At 36.6% G+C, this 21,331-nt stretch overlaps 1 protein-coding gene across 1 annotated transcript in view; it reads right to left on the bottom strand.

The window, feature by feature from the left end:
* The window catches only part of RALYL (RALY RNA binding protein like), a 248,343-nt gene that overhangs the window by 23,111 nt on the left and 203,901 nt on the right, over positions 1–21,331 (bottom strand). The window contains exons 5-6 of the mRNA XM_085314286.1: positions 11,019–11,066; positions 8,523–8,686 (exon numbers count right to left, since the gene is read on the bottom strand). Coding sequence (XP_085170412.1) covers positions 8,523–8,686; positions 11,019–11,066 — 212 coding nt within the window. The remainder of the gene's footprint in view (positions 1–8,522; positions 8,687–11,018; positions 11,067–21,331) is intronic.

The following is a 21,331-nucleotide window of genomic DNA, read 5'->3' as shown; positions in this document are numbered from 1 at the left end:
GTATCTCATTATGGCATCTCATAGTTATTTTTCACCGGACAGTTAAAATCTAATGACGAAGTGTACAGGCAAGCCACCACCTGGTTCAATAGTGATGAGTGTGTGTTTGCTTCTAAACCTTAGTGCAAGCTTAGAGGACATTCACTGTGGTTGAAATTGATGTTCTTTATCTCACAGTTTGGGTCAGGTACATTGTAGTTATAACAACTTGGCTAAGGGGGGCTGTTACACTTTTCATGAAATTGCACATCTCACATCATCATTGGCTGAAACCTCTGATCTCATACAAAATGAACRGTAGGCTTTATGCAGCTGTGGTGAAAAGTGACCTTTGTTCTATGCTCTCATACTGTRTAGAATTATTCAGTATATTTATAGACTAAGGTCTTAAAACATTCTCAGAGAAATAATGGGTCACCGTCCAATCCTCCAGATCTATAATGAAATGTTAAGATTCTGACAACTGTATATTTAGAAGGTCACCGCTTCCCTGGGGTCTGTGATTYGTCCATGCTGGAATACAGAAGCAGCACAAATTCCAAGGTGAAATAGTGTGAATCTGTCCAATGGGGGATGCTGAGTGTCTGTAGCAGCCCACTACGAAGTAAGATGGCAACATATCTCATATAGCCAAGCTGCTGTATTAGAGGTGCTCGCTTGACTGGCTTGCCAGGTTCAAAAGATCAAAACTCAGAAGGGACACCACAAGGACCTCATGATATTTGTTCTCATTTAAAAAAAAACAAAGCAGAATACATTTGTACTTCTCAGTTTGGCAAGGAAACAGGCATGTACATAGGGCTGCTGTTCAACTGAGGCCAAAGCTTCTGCTTTATAGGGCCTTTCCTGTACTGCTCCACTGAGAAATTGATTTGAGAAGAAGACTAAGGAGAAGACAGATGCAATGGTGTGGCTTCAACAGCAAACCAAGATTTTATAAACTMCTAAGATCCTGTACTGTTCCCCGTATTTCATGCAAGAGTCTCCTGTGACAAGATTATTTGTTAAAACATTGGTCAATGAAGCTACAACTTAACATTAAATAGGAGATTCCAACACACCATCTATCACATCAATTTTRTACTAGAAAGGACTGAAAGAAAAAAGGAGAAAGATTTTCAAAAAGTCRGCACAAGTTCCAAATTTCCACTCCAGTTTCAAACTTATGATGGTATAATTATCTGGGCTACTTATCCTCTTAATCTGCAAGGCATCGTATATATCTTCAAGATCAGTGTTATCAGAGAAATTTCATTCTTGGTTACATTGTATTTCCATGGTAGGCGGAGGCTACTAAAGAAAAATTGGTGTAGAACTACAGCAACAGAGAACTTCAAGAACCTTAGGGATAATACAGACAAAAATGTGAAGAATGTAAATACTGTACTTCATACTCACRTTGAAGTTGTGCTACAAACATGTCCTTCTTTGAGTGTGTAAATTCTCCATTAAAAATTCAATGATTTTTAAAAAGAAATATAGCACTTTATAAATTTGAGACTATAGCTTCGTATATTTAAAATATTTGTTCAGCTGATTTTTAATAACAAAATAGGAAAATAAAGTATCTTTCTGTTTTTTCTTTTAGCAGAAAGGCTATCAGATGACAGAAATGTATGCAGTGAAAGAGAGAAATTACCAAAGGAATTCCTGAAGGAGTGGCACCAGAATTGTTAAATATCTTCAACAACATTCATGCTGAAAATAAATATGATGAAATTTGCTGATGATATAGAAAAATTGCAAGGTGTCATCTATCTAGAATTGAATTGTAATGATAGTAGAAGCCTGGTGATTTTAAAGATTTCTACAGTAGTAACAAGATGTAATTAATTCAGTTGTTGATTGACTAATAACAGAACTCCTACTCCTACTCTCTGAACATGGAACCTCATGAACTGAAAAGGAAAGTGAAAGAAAGAATTACCTTTGGGAGTACTTTTAATCTCAGGTTGACCTATGGCCTATCACTGTAATGCATCCAAGAAAAAGAAAATGCAGTGCTAGGATGTATCAAATGCTATGCTTCTAAAGATGAAGAAKTATTAATGTCATTGTACAAACATCTGGTGAGAGCTCAACTAGAATAACATATACAGTTTGAACCATTGAATTCTAGTGAGAAGATGGAGGGAAGGATCACAAGATGACCAGAAGAACGTAAAGCCTGAAACACAGAAGACTCTTTTGCTTGTTTGACCTAGAGAGAAGGGGCTAGAAGAAAAATAAAATTTTAAGCTAAAATAATGTTGTTCACGTAGATATGCACAAATTAGAAATAAATTTAAGAAGAAGAAATAGAAATAAAAAAAATCCAAAACCTAACGAGTTTAAGATAGAGTTTATTCTGTTTATGAAAAGGATGAGATTTATAAAAAGGATGAGATGATATGGCTACTTGAAATAGCATAAAGTACATTCAGTAACCCTTCAAAGATCTTTGCTGTGAGTCTAAATGCATTCAAGAATGCAACTCTCATGTAAGCATCTAGGGTCAAAGGAGACAAGCTGCACCAGGAAAAAGCTCAAAACAAGAGATTTAAAATTATTGTCAATTATATTTATAGAAATGGAAGTACTATTGTTGAATTACGGTAATATTTGGGATTTTTTTGCCATAACTACAAATTGCAACCCACAAAGCATGAATCAGATGTCTTTGAAAAGAAATGTCATCTATTTTTACCTAAATACTTCCAGTTCAATATCAAATATTTTATCACATTATATTGCTTTAGATTTCACTGTGAAATGAGTTCACTGATGAACATAAGATGAATTCATATAAAGGCGTATTTCAGTATGTATTTTAATCTCTTAAATATCTTTTCCCTATCCATACACACAARGGATAAAAAATATAATAATAATATTTTTCTCCTGCTTACAGCAGTAAAAAGAAATAGCATACTCCAAGAGCTTCAGTTTCTATTTTGTTAGAAAAAAAGTGATTTTTTCCAGTGCTAAATGGCAATCTGCATCTGCTGCTTCATACCASTAGCATGGAAAACTGCCATGTGTAGTTTCCCTACTAATATATTGATTTTTTTTTCTATTTAGAGTTAAAAAATAAGAAAAAGAATTTAGTCAACTGATCTTAGAACAATTATAGGTTCAGAAAATAAAACAAATCCTCCTGGTTTGTTTTTGTTTTAAAAGCAAACAGAGCACATATTACCATTTTTTGGTAGAACAAAAATTTACTGCAGCGGAAGACAGACATTATTTCTGCAGATGTAATCATCAGTGAACTAGTTATTATATTTTGGTATTATATTTTTATAACTTCTTTGCTGTATGCCACAACAAGCTTCTTTGTTTGGATTGCTATTTTTCAGAAAAAATTTCCTCTAATTCAGATCCCTAATAATTTCATAGATGAGTCCTCTGTGTTCTGATCTTTACTTGTTGGGTTGGGTTCATTTTCTGGGTCCAATCTGAATGTGAACAATCATGAGAATAGTTATGCCTAAGAGATTTCTACTTAAGTCTGAGAAATATATTAGGGTGTATGAKCTCATGAGAGTTTTGTCATTTGGGGATAAAATCTTTCAAGCATAGGCAATACCATTTTGACATAATTAACTCTGAACTTGAGATTAAGCTGGTAAATAGCCTTGAATTTCATTAACACCAAAATAGCTTCCTTCCCACAAACTATGTTTCTCATTATTGAAGAGAGCCTTTATTTAACTATCAATAAATTGCAATTCTAATCAACAGTGCATTAGTTCAAGAGGTTCAAATTAGCAATGTAAAGTAGAGGGTCAACAAAATATTAAACTAYTTAATCCCACAAATCAATATAACAAACTTTCCAAATAAAACAGCAAAAGAGGCAACAGAACACACATTCTCTGTTTTCCAGCTTGCAGACCCTAAGGGAATGGCTTGCTTATTTTTCTGATAAACGTCTTACAATAAGCTGATTACATTTCTGTTCAAGTCAACAAAATCATGTTTCTACCTTTATGATGAGCTGGTTGGACTTGACAAAAAGCGAAATAATTCTATGGGGAAATCAAGCATAAAAGTGCTTATGCAGTGTGCTGACTCCTCTTAAAGAAAAAGAAAAGAATCRATCAATTTATTTTCAGGTGTGCTGCATGCAAAAAAATATTTTTTGAAATGTATTCCTGCCTGATAAATGGTCTCTGYAGCTGTTTTCCAAATGCCATTCTAAAGAACTGAGGGTGTAAGCCCAACAAGGATCAAAAATGAGGGCATGTTTTTTAGTGATGCAACTTGCAACTCTCTCTTCTGCATTAAGAGCTGAATCAAAAAAATATTCTTGCCACCTGGAGACTGGTAGAATTCACATGACACCCGAATACACAAGTATTGCCTGTTGAAAAATACTTAGACCAAGCCTTAACATTGTGTATTAGGATTGCTCGTAATTGCTCTTTTATTACAAAATTTGGATGTTCTTCAACATTTCCATGTTATTTAGACAGTGAGGTTGGAGATCTCACAACATGTGGCTATGGATCCACATACTTGGACTAGTTTTGAAGYCTGTAATCTTCACTATGCTCTACTTAATTCTTGACATGGTATTAAAAAAAAATTTCTGAAATGAAGGACGTGTAATAAAGCAACAGCGGTGTGGAATCCAGTTGGAGGCCTGTGGTGTCCGCCAGGGCTCAGTACTGAGWCCCATCCTGTTCAACTTCTTCATCAATGACCTGGATGAGGGGACAGAGTTCATCTTCAGCAAGTTTGCTGATGATACYAAGCTGCGAGGAGTGGCTGACACACCTGAGGACTGCACTGCCATTCAGAGAGACCTGGACAGGCTGGAGAGCTGRGCAGAGAGAAAATTCACRAGGTTCAACAAGGGCAAGTGCAGAGTCCTGCACCTGAGGAGGAATAACCCTAGGCACCAGTACAAGCTGGGTGCTGACCTTCTGGAGAGCAGCTCTGAAGAGAAGGACCTGGCAGTGCTGGTGGATGACAAGTCGATCGTGAGCCAGCAATGTGCCCTTGTGGCCAGGAAGGCCAATGGTCTCCTGGGGTGCATTAGGAAGAGGGTTGCCAGCAGGTGGAGGGAGGTGATGCGGCCCCTCTCCTCAGCCCTGGGGAGGCCTCATCTCGAGTACTGTGTGCAGTTCTGGGCTCCCAAGCACAAGAGAGACATGGAGCTACTGGAGAGAGTCCAGTGTAGGGCTACGAAGATGATAAGAGGTCTGGAGCACCTTCCCTATGAGGAACGGCTGTGAGAGCTGGGCCTCTTCAGCCTGGGGAAGAGAAGACTGAGGGGGGATCTTATCAATGTGAATAAGTACCTGAAGGGAGGGTGTCAAGGGGATGGGGACAAACTCTTTTCAGTTGTCCCATGTGACAGGACAAGAGGCAATGGGCAGAAATTGAAGCATAGGAAGTTCCACCTGACCGTGAGGGGGAATTTCTTCCCTGTGAGAGTGACGGAGCACTGGACCAGGTTGCCCAGAGAGGTGGTGGAGTCTCCTTCTCTGGAGATCTTCAAGGCCCGCCTGGATGCAACCCTGTCTAACATGCTCTAGGTGACCCTGCTGAGCAGGGTGTTGGACTAGATGATCTCCAGAGSTCCCTTCCAACCTTACTGATTCTATGGTTCTATGAAATGTGGTGACTATTTTGAGAAGCAGATATCTGTATGTTCCATTCACTACAATGAAATACAGATTTCTCTGTGAGGGAGTTCCTTGATATTTATGCTAAATTCCTCTGTTCTCTCTAGTTCTAACTTATGCTGGACAAGAATTATATAAAAAAATAAAAACTCATCTAAAATACTTTATCTTCTCAAGGCAAAATGAGCCTAAAAAGTGAAGACTTCTTAGACCAGCTTTTAGGTGAGGTAGTAAATTGAATGCAACTATATTACTAACTTCTCTTATGGATAAAACAACAGTAAAGGATGAACTAGAGGAGATCTACTGAAAAAGTCTAAAACCATAAACTGACTGACTGACTTACATACTAAAGCTTATATTCACTTTGGGAGAAGCCAAAGACTTAGGGAATGGAAAAGATTATCAATTTACATTCTAAATCTGTTAAAACTGAGTTCTGAGTCATATGCTTTCTTTTRAATCAATAAGAAGAATCTTAATTCATTATGTAAAGTATTGAGAGAAGTAAATGTGTGGCTAGGGACAAGAGGATTTGTTCAAGATACGTGTGAAAATGATGTAGACACATACTTACACTCTGGAGAGCAAAAGAGATGATAGTACTCCCAGACATGCATTTATGTGTGTCAGCTCCTTAATATGACACCTAAATTTCTATGATTTTTATGATTTCTATGGTTTTTCTTATGTCCTAGGTATCCAAGTTCCCATGCTTGTTAAGAGTGATCAAGCCAATTCATTCACTGGAGCCTCAAATCACACTGGGTGTGGTTTGGCTGTCCAGTCAACAGATGCCTCCTTCAGCATCAGCTGAATCATCATCTAGACTCCAATGACTAAGTTGGCTAGATCTTCGTTGGCTAACAGGCGTTTAGGCACGTAGTGCACATACAGCCACCAAAACATCATCTCAAAGTTGACACTTTTGTTAAGTAGTTCTGATGGCAACCTAACAAGTTCATCTAAAGATGGCAAACTTCAGAATTCACYCACTAGATCTTTGCAAGAAGAAAGGGCTTTTGCTAATGGTATTAGTTTAAGGTTGAGAATAAGTTTTATTTAGCCTTTCTTTCAATAAATTAAACACAGTGAACCTATACCAAGCCTCACTTTAAGGCAGAAGTTGTCAACCTGTAACTCGAAGTAGATGCAACTTTCAAGCCTAAGGAAAACAATACTACAGCAGGAAATTCTACTATTTGCCTGCACCTGCTTGTGCAGCATGGAAAAGCTATGTTGGCCAAAATTCATACATATGATTATAAATGAAAGTGAGATAACAGTAAGATGGCACCATTAGCTACATCAGGTTATAGCACCATGACCAGTCCAGCCATACCCAATATATCAGTGAAAGAAAAAGGAACTCATGCTACCCATCCAAGAAATAGTTCTAGATCCTCCTTTCCCATTGACTCTATAAGATATGTTATGTTATTCATGTCAGTCTTGGCCACAGGAAGATTTGTGGTAAGGTTTGAAGGTCATGGAATTTGAATCAGATCTGACAGAAGATCCAGTGCTTTATCCATTGTCCTGAGGCTTTCCTCTGAAATCTCTTCAGCTTGTCTTAACATCCTTCATGCTTCGTGGACAGCAGAACTGGACATAGCTTTCCAGAAGCAAGGTCACATATAGAGGAAACAATTTTCCTTCAAGATATACTTAGTTTAATATCCATAAATTCTACACATTATTGTGCTATGTTATGAGTTAATGTTCAAATAGCTTGCCAGTCAGAATCCCAGGCCCTTTAATAGTGATTATTTCCCAGAACATCATACTTTCCAAGGAATCACCTGAATTCTTTATTCCTTGAAGTACAATGTTATCTTTTGCACTGTTTATCATACTTCATTTTTTCTGTCACATATATTTATTATAAGTTTTCTTTGGCCTTGGCCTTAGATACCATCACTGAATAAATACATATGGATCCTAGTGGACTTACTAGAGGTTCGTCTTTGTTAGATGCTAGTGTATGAGATTTAGATAGCATATTCAAGGAGAGTATAAAATTATGACATTTTAGCCCCTTTTCTAGTTCGGTGTATTGTTGGTGGATTTGCTTGTTACATGCCCTGTGCATAAGAGAGCAAGGTGCTTTGCTGAGTAATCTGGTACTGCAAGTGTCTTTTCGCAGCCCCTTCATTTTCTCTGATATTTGATCCCTACCTGATCTTTTTCTTCCTCTTCGAGAGATGCTGCCAATGATGGTATCACTCCACATAAAAAGTAGGGGAAGACATACGGGTGCTGAAAGATGCATGGGGAGGAAAACGAAGTATCTGGGAGAGCTATGGGGTGAGGAGCTTGGTGAACATGGTAAAGGGAATACCCTGTTGCTCATCAGCTATTCTAAGGCCAATTTACTAAAGGCTGAATAATCTCTAAGTCTCTGGTCCTGTTTTACATTCCTTTTAGCACATGTAAGAGCAGTTTGGCTCTTTCCATCCTCAAATGATTCACCAGCAAAAAAAACCCACACAGTTCTCCCCTCATCCCCCAACTGGGAAAAAATAACCAACCAACCAAAGAGACAAACAAACTTACACAGGAGTGAAAACAATCCTCAAGTTTCCACTGAGATCAATATCTCTCAGCTTTGCTGTAGTCAGATAACTTGCATCAATTTATCAACATCCATTTGCAAGACCTCATTGTGTATAAGCAGTCAGAATGCTAGAGAGTTTAAAAAGGCTTCTTATAGGGCCAAGGAATGGATCTGTAGCTCAAATATTGTTGAATGCATGGCCTTTAAAAGTTACATCAAGATGCTCTTTGACTTGCAGCAAAAGTGTGGCATCTTTTGTAACCAACAGAGCTATAATTTAGACTACTTGCTTTTTGAAGAAGTTACCAGGATCACTATTTCAATAAAACCCAACGATATGAGCAACTCACATTTGGATCCTGAGGAAGAAGCTCCACTTGATGTGGATCGTGATGCTCCTTTCATGGAAAATACTCCTTTGCCTCTGCGAGTTGTTGTCACAGCTACACGAGGACGCTTGAGTGGTATCACTGCACGGGGTGGAGGGGGGACACGGCCATGGTAGTCAAACAACCTAGAAAAAGTGAAGTCAGATGGACTCCATAACATTTTCTATGATTTAATGTCATGGAAACCCTGTCAACTAARTGACTGTGTTTTCTTTGAGAAAACGACTCTTTGAAACTATAATCACTTTATAACACAGACCAATTAGATTTCAAGGACCCGTGCACATTAAGTGCCATATTCAGATTTTGTTCACAACCCAGATCAGATTTTGTGCAGTTTAAATGAGAGATGCTCTATGGGACTCTGTTATTTGTGGCATGGAAAATCCATAACCTGTTTCCACAGATACACATCAGTTTGTTGCACACAAGTAACAGCAATACATTTTGTGGTGGTAACATTTCAGCTCTTTTATTACATATATGGCTTAGATTCTAGTTTTCTGTCTCCTATCCATGCAGATAGAAAAATAAATGAACTTTTCTGAAGCTAATCATCATCATAAAGAAATATCTTGCAGTTTGTAACACAGCAAAAAATTCTTTCTATTGTGGGAGCTATGTCTTTCAGAGTCCACAGAAAAGGGCTCCCATCTTATACTCTCTCTGTTGGGGGGTGAATTGGTCTAGAATCACTAAAATACTCAAGTAAGATTAATAAAAATAAATTGTTAGTCTCATTCAAACAAAATACATTATAGTAATTATATATTCAAAGAATTAGCACTGCAATCAATGGAAGATAATCTATAAACTAAATGAWCAGGATAGACTGGGAGAACAAAGTTCAATAAATGAACATTTCCATTTTTGAGACTAAAGTTGAAGGACAAACAATGTTATCATGAAACATTCTTGAATTTCTTTCAAAAGATACTTGTAACTAGCAATTATGTAAATTTATAACTGCATGTTTAATTTTCAGACAGTTCTGACTACTGTCCCCCAGCTGGGAGGACAAATACATATTTGAAAACAGTAAACAGCATAGTGCCTAACAGCATACTGAGCAGAAAGCAGAATGAAACTTAAGTCTTGTAGCCCATTTTCTGGCAAGTAAGCACCTAGTGCTTAAATTCCAAGAACCTTACAGTTGTCTGTACCAAGTTGTCTGTACCATAATTCTACAGACAACTTAACGTTAACTGCYTAATTTTTTTTCCATCATAGCTGTTTGCAGCATATGTCACAGTGATCCTATGGTTCCAGTTGAAGTTGAAATTTATGGCCTTGAATATTCTACATAAATAAGTGAATTCCAGCCATTATAAGCATAATTAAGCAATGGTATATGAAGATTAATGAAAAAAGAAAYGTTTTAGTGTTCATCTTCATACATAACGTTTAATTATGCTTATGATGGCTGTCACTCATACTCACATATTTATTTCACAGCATTAACCATTACTGCCACCCTTTTCTGATCTCAATACTGCTTTAGTTCAGATGAGATAAATGTATTCTCCCTGATTAATTCAGGGAAGATTGGAAAAATAATGACTATTAGGGGAAAAAAAAACCAACTCCCTCCTTCCCCCATCTTCTGAGATTATAAAGTTTTGGATAAGATGTATCTAATTCAGAAATTCAAAGAGTCATGAATCCATGTCTGCATTTCTATTTCCTAAAAGCATGTTGATTATACATTCATGTAGATAAAAAAAATCTCAGATTAGAAGAGGTTGGTATGCCATGTTCCCCTCTTGTCTGCTAAACCAGGCTACTATAATGCAGAGATACAACACTGCAGGGACATGAGCTGGTTATCCATGGCTATCCATGTTAACCCTGTGTTACAGTGATTCTGCTATATCTGCATGAATACCATTAAATTCTCACCGTGYTGAGCTAGGCTGTATGTACATACTCAAGGCATAAGTTTCCCACTGCTCAGGTATTCACGTTGCATTCCCTACCATACGCTTGTTTTTCAGCTTGTGATCTGACTTACCTCAAGAGCCTTCTAGACTCCTAAGCATTTTTGGGAAATGTTTGAAATATCAAAATTTCAGGAGACATTCCACATCTTTTCATACATGTGGATGAAAAGACATAGACAGGACTGTCATTTGAAGAATTTTACAGCTGCTGTAAGTTTCAGTCAAAGTACGCCTAGCAGAAATACTGGGCAATTAAAATATCATTTAATTTTTCAGCACAGAAAAAGCCCCAAAACTCACAGAGAAGGTTAATAGCAAAAAAACTGCTTAATGAGCAGACATTGGATGGTGGTAATCTTGTCTGTGATCTGTTCAAATAGTCTTCTGATACACAATAAAAATAATGAAATCAATAATATGGGAAATCAGAACATACCTATCTAACCAAACAATGTGTTATCATTATAATCAAAGAGTAGAAATGATATAGTTTGTACAAAAATATAACCACACATACCGATTGTAGAAATCATCCCTGTAGTAATCATAGTCGAAGACATAACCACTATGGAAAAATACAGAAAAAGAAAAATGAACTGCCTTAATTATAGATTCCTGAATACATTTTTTGGTAATGTTGGTTTATTCTCACATTCCAAGGCATTTTTCAAACCCTTTCCACTCCCTCTCCTCAAATATATACTGTATGCATATATACGTATATACATTTTATAGTTTGTCCATGCCATTGCCTGCTATCATTTTGTAGTATRTTTGGAAAAGTGAAGTCTGGGGCAATTAAAATAATGAAAACTGTTGATAGCGCATATAGAAGGCAATCTGGAGGACTTAAACATACATAAAAAGAAAGGGAAAAATGTTAAGAAAATGCATGATGCAGGCAATAATGTTACAAAAATTCTTCAATGCCTTTCACCTCAGGTTCAGAGGGGAGTACACATGTCAATCTGAGAAAAAAAGACAGACCATCAAGGGAAACAAATATAGGTAGGAAATAGCAAATGTCCAGAGGAAAATTAYTATTTTTGAGTTGTTGATAGCAAAGTCGATCCTTCATCGCCCTTAGGTTTGCATCCTAATAGCCATTTTCTACCTTTATGATGAAGAAACAGTGATGAAATCTATCTCACTCTTCCTCCCAAAACAGAACCSAAGAGCTTATAAACGGTCTGTACTGAAAAGTCACTAGGGATTTACACTCTGCCTGATGTGTGGRAGTAGGGACACAAACTTAAGTTTTTCAATTGCTAAAGAGAGACAWTCATGAATAGAAAGGGATGAGAGACATGAAGAAATCACTAAAAGAAAGAGAAGATTTAAATAAGAAAGCAAAAAGGCAGAAAAGGAGATTTAGAAAGGACAAAGCACAGAAGAAAACATTCACAGAAAATGAAGAGAGGAAAATGACAGTAGCTGCATCTAAAAATGAAGATTCTGTAGAGAGAATGGACTTCTGGATAATTTCTGTTCCTGAATATTGCAAAACATCCTCTTTATTTTTTTTAGTACACTTTTTGTAGTAATTCTGAACTGTTCATTTCATTCAACTGAATATTTGTAGGAATTCTGAACTGACTTTTTGGGGTTTTGTTTTTCTCATCTCAAAAGACTCACTAGATGAGAAAGAGAGCACACTGACTGCATTCTAGCTGGTAAATTGTTTGAGAAGGAAGAGCTCTATATGGATTTTATATGAAGTATTAATTAAATAAAATAGCCCTTGGGGACTAGAACCAGCAGAAGATAAGCTCAATGTGGGGGATGGAAGAAAAATGATGTTAAATAATATTATTTAGACCTTGAACAGCGATCATATTTCTGTATTTCATCTTAACTCAACTGTAAAGAAAGTTAAACTATGCAACATCTCTTATTTTGTCTTTAACTCCACAGACAGTCTACATGGAATTAAGAGGTAGCAAAGCTATGATTTTATTTGCAACTATTCGCAGTTTGCTAATGGTTTTACTTAGCTGCATGATTAATAGCTTCAATAATCATGTATTTAATGTTCAATTTGTGTTTTTAAGTAGAACACTGACAACTTGAAGAGAAAAAATTAAATTTAAAAGGCTTGTCACATGAAAACTTTCACCTGGATTGATATTAATTTAATTTGCATAAGGACCAGATAAATTCAATTTTTCAATGTTGGAGACCATGAACCTGATGAAGAACAATTCACTTTGCACCAAATAGCGGAAAGCTGAAGGCAACTGTACTTTTCTGGGGCACTCACCTCTGGCCCATGGGAGGCAATAAGCGACTTTCATTGGGTGTGAGAGAGACTGATTTTTTTATATAAAAAATTTCATGACAGAGAAAGCTATCTCTGAGAATGGTGACAGTGAAGATGTACAGGAAGGTAGGAGTGGTTGAAAAAGGCTCAAAAGGTAACTTAAGTGAGGATGGAGAAGAGGCTTGGGGTATCCAGCTGAGGTTTGGAGGGGCAGAGGTTAGTGGATATTTTGGGTAGGGAGAGTGAAGTGATTTCTTGTGTAGCAACTGGTTGTTTCTTTCCTTCTCTGTTGTGTTTCTCCTCTGTTGATGTATCGGTGAGGAGAGGCTGTCCCACAGAATTCCTTATGTAAAATATTTTTAAACTGTTGAAAAATATCTTAACATTTTTTAGATTATACTTCTGTTTTGAAAGAAGCAGTTTTGCACATCAGTCAGCTCCTAAGAATTTTATTCTTTTGCTCTGTTCTCTATTCAAATAACTTCTGCCGTGAAACTGAACTCAATTCTTTACATTCTTTCAGCTTTACAAATTACATCATTTTCTGTGGTCTAAATGCTTATCAGTGGAACCAGAGCTGAAAAAAGTAGAAGTACATTATGAAGTCTGATCTGCTATGCCTGATAAAGCAATATAATTTATGAATTCATGTAAGTTTTTATAGGTTGCCTATATTACTCTTCAAAAACATTTCATTGTTTCAGAAACAACTGATATTGGCCTTGTTCATTATGATTGCCCAGAAAATGTTGGATACCAATATTCATCATACCATAAAAACTTTCAAAGGCTTCCAGAAAGACAGAGGAGAGGCATTGCCCTTCTGCCTTTAATCTTCACCCTGGGAAACCCMATCAGTTGTCATGTAGTGTTTTTACAATTGCGGTCTGCTAAATGGCTCTGTTGTAGATGCTGCCTCTTTAAAGTTACAGTGCTTTGCTTTTTTGCATAGCACAAACAGCCATCTATTGCTACTGAAATAAGAGGCAAAGGCAGGTATTTTGAATTTTGCATGACAGTCAGTCTCTAATACAGACATATCCCCAGCTTTATGTAAAGGAGACATGTAAAGGAGAGTAGGTTTAAAATTTTGGGAAATTTTAAGGTGGATCCATGATCCAAGTCTCTCCTTCTCTGAAATTCTACATGCAGCTATGGTATCATAGGCAGCACAGTGGTAGAGTGCAATAACTCCTGCCTTACTGGCTACATTAAACATCCTTAACAGTGACTGCTGCCCTTGAGGGCAAGACATTCTGTGAGACCCTGAGAGGTCTGTAGCACTATAAGTCTAGTTCCTAGTCCTCTTGGTTGTGAAGCAGTTGTCCTGAATGCTTAGTGTAGAGGGCATAAAKCAGTGATGATGATGAGAACCCCACACTGATAATCCAGAAGAAAAAAATGCTTTGTTTKCTTTTAAATCAATCTCACTTATTGTTTGTTTGTTTGTTTTTGAAGTTGAATGGTAATTTTTCAGTGCTTGGTAGTGATATATTAATGACATTACACTGTGAAAGCAACCAGTATAGCTCTCCACTTACAACCATAATTGTTCATACCTGTGAATGCCAAGGGACAGACACAAGCTTTAGTCGGTGCTGTGGTGTAAACCACGAAKCAGAAATTTATTGCAGATAATCCTTGGCACTGAAATCAAGGTGACTGAAGGGCTCTTAACTCCTTGAGTGTTATTCCTTATCARCTCACCAACCTGTGTTAGGAAGGCTGCAGTAAAGGACTTGTATGGTGTAAAATAACAAATACTGAGCAAGTTGGAAGCAGAAAAAGGTTTAAATGAGCCTATGAACTGGTAGAGTCAGCAGTTTCATGATGGTATTGTAAACAGACAGATTACTTACAAACATATGCCATCTCTGCAGTATGAACAACAGAACTGTGCACATGATGCTGCTATTGAAATGGAAGACAGTAAAAGWCACTGTGATACTCACATGGAGACAAAGCAAAACTCCAGTAAAAGATGTTTCTGCTAAGCACAAGTCATGGTTCCTTATTCTGACCAACACTATCTTGTATTAATTGGAGAAAGGTAATGCCCCTTTTTAGSTTCACTTCACTTAACACTAAGCCTATTTTAAATTCTTTATGCCTGAAGAATAAAGGAATCCTCAAGGGCCAGTTTTTTAGAGCTGTAATTCTATACCTATTCAACTTTCATATGTGTTTCAGCAGCTATGTGTGTCAGGCAAATGCAATTATACCTCTGCATCTTTGAAATAAACTTTTATTATGTCCTTATTTATCTGATGACATTGTATATTGAAAATACATCACTACTGCATAGACTTTCTTGTGTTGTGTTTTATACCACAAAAGATTTTTATAAATTATTGTTCATATTCTGTTTTCATTTACTTTGGTCTAAATAGCAGTTAATATAACTGACTTCAGTAGAGTTAATCTGAATTTTGAATAGTTCATGAAGAGTAGAGCAGAGTTTGATTTCTTGTTTTCAGAATGGAGAGAATTTCAGTCTTGCATGTGATTCCCCTTAACTACTATCTTTTTTTTTTTCTTTCTGTAAGTATTCATCTGTAGGTTAACGAAGAGTAGAGCAGAGTTTGATTGTCTTGTTTGCAGAATGGAGAGAATTTCAGTCTTGCATGTGATTCCCCTTGACTATCATCTTTTTCTTTCCTTTCAGTAGGTATTCATCTGCAGAAATTTATTTGTAAATCATAAATGTTGACAAATCAGGCATAATGTATCTTAAATCAATTGACAGCACTATCATCATTTATACTGTCAATTGTGTCTCTGTTGTCAGGCCTGGATAAAAATATGAAAAACAAAAGCAATATTTCTTCAATCAAACTCTTTTTAGAATGCACATATCAACATAATGGTTCAAACTAGTAATCCARTCTCTTGCAAAATCATTTCTCTTGTCATGTAAAGACAGTGCTAGAAATTGTTCCTGTTGAGTGCAAAAGCAAATCAGCCTGAACTGAAGTGGTATTAAAAAAAAGGGGGGGAGGGGCGCGGGAGGGAAAGAAAAGTGGGGATGACTAGATGATTTAGGGAATAAGCAGTGTAAGGTGGAAATTTTGTCTGATAGAAAATCAATTAGATGGCTATGAATTTCACAAACTATTAAAAAAGGTGGAGATTTCAGACTATTTTTCAGTGGAAGGCTACCTATATTCCTCAAAGACACCAATTAGATCGGTGCTAATTAACATATTAATTGATAATCTCACTGCAAGTCTGCAAGACTAAAGGAATATGTGGACTGAATACCACCTTTACTTTAGAGCTGATCCTGTTTTAGTTAAGGCTGAGGATGCTGATGGAAGTGGAAAGACACTTCTGTTTTGTAGTTCAGGCTGTATATTCTGCAAAGAGAACGGTCTCCAGAGCCTACTTTTTGCTGATATGCTTACTGTCAGTGATTCCTTCAGCYAATATATTCCTGGAAGTTTACAGAAAGAAAGAAAGAAAAAAAGAAGAAGAAAAAGCAAGGAGGATTCCAACCTTACCGATTCTATGATTCTATGAAAAGCAATTATAGAAAAAATATAGAAAAAAAGCACAGAAAGGAATGCAATAAAARAAGCTTTTTTGTAAAACTGACATGTGGCAAATCTAATCCAAAAGAGGTATGCATTGTTCAAGTAAGGCATATATACAGTTAACAACTTGTCCGACATAAGTACTCTATATGTCTCCATATTCTATAGTATGCTGTTTTGTTCCACTTTCAGATATATCTTTCCTTTACCCTCTTGCTCTCTTCTCAAAACTGTTTTCCTAATGAAATGTATTTTTGGGGACACTGAATGTACTGAATGTACTTGTCAATGTGAATTTGGGGCAAAACTTGGGCAAATGTTCAAAGCTGAATATACACAGGTGGGAGGGAAAGTCATTAGACACTTCCCTGTAGAGAGTTAGGCGAAGTTTGTAAAGCACAGGATAGCAAAAACATTGAGTTTAATATTCAGACCTGGAGAATTAGCTGGCCTGAGAGCTATTTTTGGCAGCCAAATGGGCACAAGTAATGCAGGGAGTTCCAAGTAAAATTTATCCCAAACAATTTTCTATACAGCATAAGTGCTAGGTATTAGTACCTCAAATCAGAAATACTTACCCTGGTGGTAGGCACAGTGCACTCTTTGCACTGATGGCCTKATGCTTTTTAGAAATAAAATACTGCATTTTAGCTTTCTGCTTCAAGAAACCTAAATAAATCTACTTAATGTCTCCCTGTCCTTTCTTCTCCTGCTGTTAAACTATGTTTCTGTCCTCTAATATAAAATCCAGTTTCCCATGGGAACACATTACACTTAGGTGATGAAAAAGCTTTCCAGTGTCAAGTGGCCAAACTGTTTCCCAAGGTGTCCTTTAATTGTATAGAGTGATGGGAAATTCTTGATGTCCATATATATTTTTCCTTAGTATGAGAGTAATGAGTCCTTTTTCTTAAAAATGTATTTTAAATTCAGTGTATTCAAGGCACTACTGTCAAATCATACACAAGTGATTGATTATCCAATTTTTGGCAATATTGTACACATTGCATAAGTGTGGTTTAACTTGGTTTGACAAGTACAGAAGAGTGTCATTGACAGGTGTAAGAATAAGTGATGGGTTTAGACTTTGAAATGTTTCTACAGCCTTTCACTGAACAGCAGATTGATAAATTAAAAATGCAGTGGTAGCACTGGARTTGAAAAACTAATCACTTAAGACTACAAAAACAGATCTCTGAAAACTTTATGTACTCTCCATAGAAGCAGTCTTAGAAGCTTGAATGGCAGAAGAACACCCTTCACAAAAGATTAATTCATTACAATGTGACAATGTTAGAGTTCAGGTAGAGAAAAAAGTGTATGTTAAGAGCATARTACTACTGTTTATATATAAGAAATMTCATTTGATGGCCATAATATTAGAATTTAGTGTGGTTTTTTTTTCTTGCTCRATGACAATATTTATGCTTTTTTAGTCTTATCAACTCTGGCAAAAATTATTCCATGTGTACAAAAATGCAATATTAATACATTCAGCCTCTCATCTGGAAAGATATTCTTTACTCTTAATTAAGATACAGTGATCCTTATGATTCTTAGGCAGTGAACAGTATATCCATCTTTTCTCTTCTGCATATATTAATTTCATCGCATTTCAGATATTAAGAAGATGAGAGCACAAAAGAGGGCTCAGGCAGCTCTCTGCTTCCATTGCTGCCACTTTTCTGCAGCATGTATCCCTATATCATGTGGTCACAGCCCCTGAGCAGAGTAGTTTTCTCCTGACAGATTAGAGCTGTGCTTGTCCCAGTATGCGCCATTGCTGCTAAATGTTTATAGAAAGTTTCATTTCGAATGTTTTATCACTCTGGGTAATGCACGTTAGAAGCTAACAATACAGACACATCATAGGTAAATTTGTTTTTCTGTAGTCTACTGAGTTAAGCTACCATAACAATTTACTCCTCGGAATTGCTTCCAGCATCTCTTCCAGAAACATAACACTGTGAAGAATTAAAATCACTGAAGTCTTTCTCTGTCTCTCTCTCCTTCCCCCTTTATGTGCTTTCTGAGCTTCCTTCTCCCCTCCTCCCCCAATTTTTGCCTTCTCTCAGCAAAACCACATTACCGTTACTCACCCTTATAGGACTTGCATGACTGGGATATTATTTTTCTATGAATGCTCTACACAGCAAGACAGTTTTATAGTCTATAAAATACCAGCCAGAACCTGAAATACACCTAATGACTGATGCCTAAACAAGGTTTGGTCAAAGCCAAATGGTATTTGATTCCAGATTTAAAGTGTAATAGCAATTAATGTGTGTGTGAGTGTGTGCGTGTGTGTGCGCGCGTGCACGTGCATAAAAAGGATTAATTTTGCAAGGAAACAAAGCCTTATTCAATACCTCTCAGGTACCTCRGTCTCTACTAAAGACATGTGCACACTAGGACATAATGCTGCACTACATGTAAGCTGCGCTAACAGCCTCCAGTTTTGCTTCACTAATTTCACTGTAACAGAAGATGTAGCTCTCATTTCTATCCCATAMCCTCCTGCACTGCAGAGAAAGAAGGATGGATCCACAGGATGAACTAGATTATTTGAGAAATGTTTCACTTTTCCTCCTTTGTGTATTGATTGTGATTTCTGTGAAGGTGTTCACTATTTTCAGGTATTTGAGAAACAGTYCACAGAAAAAGTGCAGTCTCAAAGTTAGTAATTTTTCATTTTGACTATTTGATGTTCACAGTATGCCTGAAAACCTGCCTGTATTTTCTGTAGCTTGATTTAGATTGCAAGGGAGAAAATAAGGTCACGCTTAGTAGGTACTTTGGGGCAAATATTTGATTTTGCTAAAGTTCCTAATATGTTAAGACTTGTAAGTACTTTCTGATAATTATCTGACCAGTTATGAACAAYGTTTGACACGAGGAGCTACAGGATGATGGCTGATTGAGCCTCCCGTTGTCTCCTTGGACAGTAAGGGCTGCAGGATCCAATTGTCAGACAGTTCAGAAAGGTTATTTTTATAGAAAGAATTAGAGGCAATGGAAAAGAGAGAAAAGAAGAAAGAAAAATCTGGTAACTCTGGATTTATTAGAAATGGATGCATACTGTTAAAATTAAGTGAATACTTTAACTTTAGTTACAGAGTCACTGCCATGGCAATATAAACTAGCAGTTGCTGGTCATGCATGACAGTTCCACTTTGATTTGTCCTCCTGCACATTTCAGGCACATTCTCAGAATTTTAATTCTATTCTAATATGTGTTTGAGAAAAAAATGCCTCCTTTTTATTGAATAAAGATGATCCTTACCTGAATCTAGAACAGAAGCTGAAGACTTTACCAAAAAATTTCTAGTGCTTTATTCCTCTTAGCACAGTAGTGGCAATAAAGAGTGTGACCTGAATTCTTATTTATGTTTCGTATACATTAACAGCAAAATTATTATAATCTGTTACACCTGTGTGTAAACCCTGATGCCAACATGTATGACAGATGCTACCAAAGGTATAATTTGGCCTGCAGAAAATATTCAAAGAATCTAGGCTAACCATGAAAAGATTTCCCCAAACTAAATGGATAAATTCAKATTGCTTGGAATTTCATCTCATAATTTTAACTAAGGAACAACAACAGCAACAAACAAGCAAACAAGCAAACAAACAAACACAAATCAAAACAAAAAAAAATCAAATCTAGACACTCAAACTTCACAGTATTTTTCTACTTCTTGGGAAGTCTCTGGTCTCTGGTCTGAACTTGACCCTAAATACCATAAACCCTAAGCCCTTCTTCTTGTCAAATTGTCAAATAAAGACATTATACTAATGTAGTTGTGAAGTGGGCTGTAAATGAGGTCTAGCCTCCCTGGTCTCAGCTTCAACTCTGAGAATAAGTTAATGCATAGAAATCAAACTACAAAATGATCTTACTGATCATCTGAAATCTTACCCAGTATAAAGGTTTATTCTGATTTTGTTTTATTTCTAACAAGGGGTATACTACAGTATGCTAACGTACAGCTGGACAATGCAGTAAGGCAAGATGTGAGTWATTGTTCCTTAGTATCATACACAAGGGCCATTGACAGAACAAYACTAAAGATATAATGGCTGCTAGCCTGAAGCTTAATACCTAAAAAAAAATAAAATAATAATAATAATAAAAAAAAATACAAAAGGGCTCCCCAACTCACTCCGAGTCAGCATCATGACTTACCAACAATACTGTGGATTTCACAAGAGATGGGCCCATGTATTGGAGTAACTGGCTAAAAGTACCATTGCATTCTGCCACATGTCTATGCTAACATGACTTCTCTACTATATCCAGTGTGAGATGGGGTCAGCCACGGTTTTGTCTATCTGAGTCTTGAAACTCGCATGGATGGAGATCCTGCAGCCYCTCTGGTGAACATACTGCATTTGCTCCAGCTCTAAGGATGCAACTACTTGTGGGACACAGCAGTTTAATCGAGGTTATAAATATCACCTTGGGTATAACCAAGGTTATAAATATAATAAAGGTTAAAAATAGTACAGAATCAAAAAACAAACAAGCAAACAAACAAAAACCTCACCCCTCCTACAAACCCTATGCACAGTAATAACTCCCATCTTTACATGTTACAGAAAGTCATACTTTCCCCCTCAACAGAACACTTAGTACAGGGAAGAGAAGGGACAGTCCATTTTTTAACTCAGAAGCAGTACTAACATACTGCATTGAAAGCACACGGAAAGCCAGGAAAAAAACAGTTTTTTTTTTTTTTTTTTTTTTTTTTTCATAATTTTAAATTGTAAAGAAAAAAAAAATTTAATCCTCTAGGTAATAGTATCTGCTTTCTTCTGCCTCCCTCATTCTCTTCCTCCTTACTTATCCTAGACAATTGGTCTGTATTTTCAGTACTGTTTTAGATGTTGTTCTTTGATGTGTTACCTTTGCTTTAAAAAAACCCCAGCGAAATAAGAAGAGGAAAAAAGCTAAATCAATATCTGTGGCAGTGCTCTTGATGGAGCTGCTTAAGAGAAGGTTTCAGGCACCTAGCCATTTCAGAAAGCCAATGT

Source organism: Rhea americana, unplaced genomic scaffold (assembly GCF_003343005.1).
Source record: "Rhea americana isolate MKP2758 unplaced genomic scaffold, rheAme1 scaffold_40, whole genome shotgun sequence".
Taxonomy (NCBI): domain Eukaryota; kingdom Metazoa; phylum Chordata; class Aves; order Rheiformes; family Rheidae; genus Rhea; species Rhea americana.
This window is presented reverse-complemented; position numbering and strand designations above follow the sequence as displayed.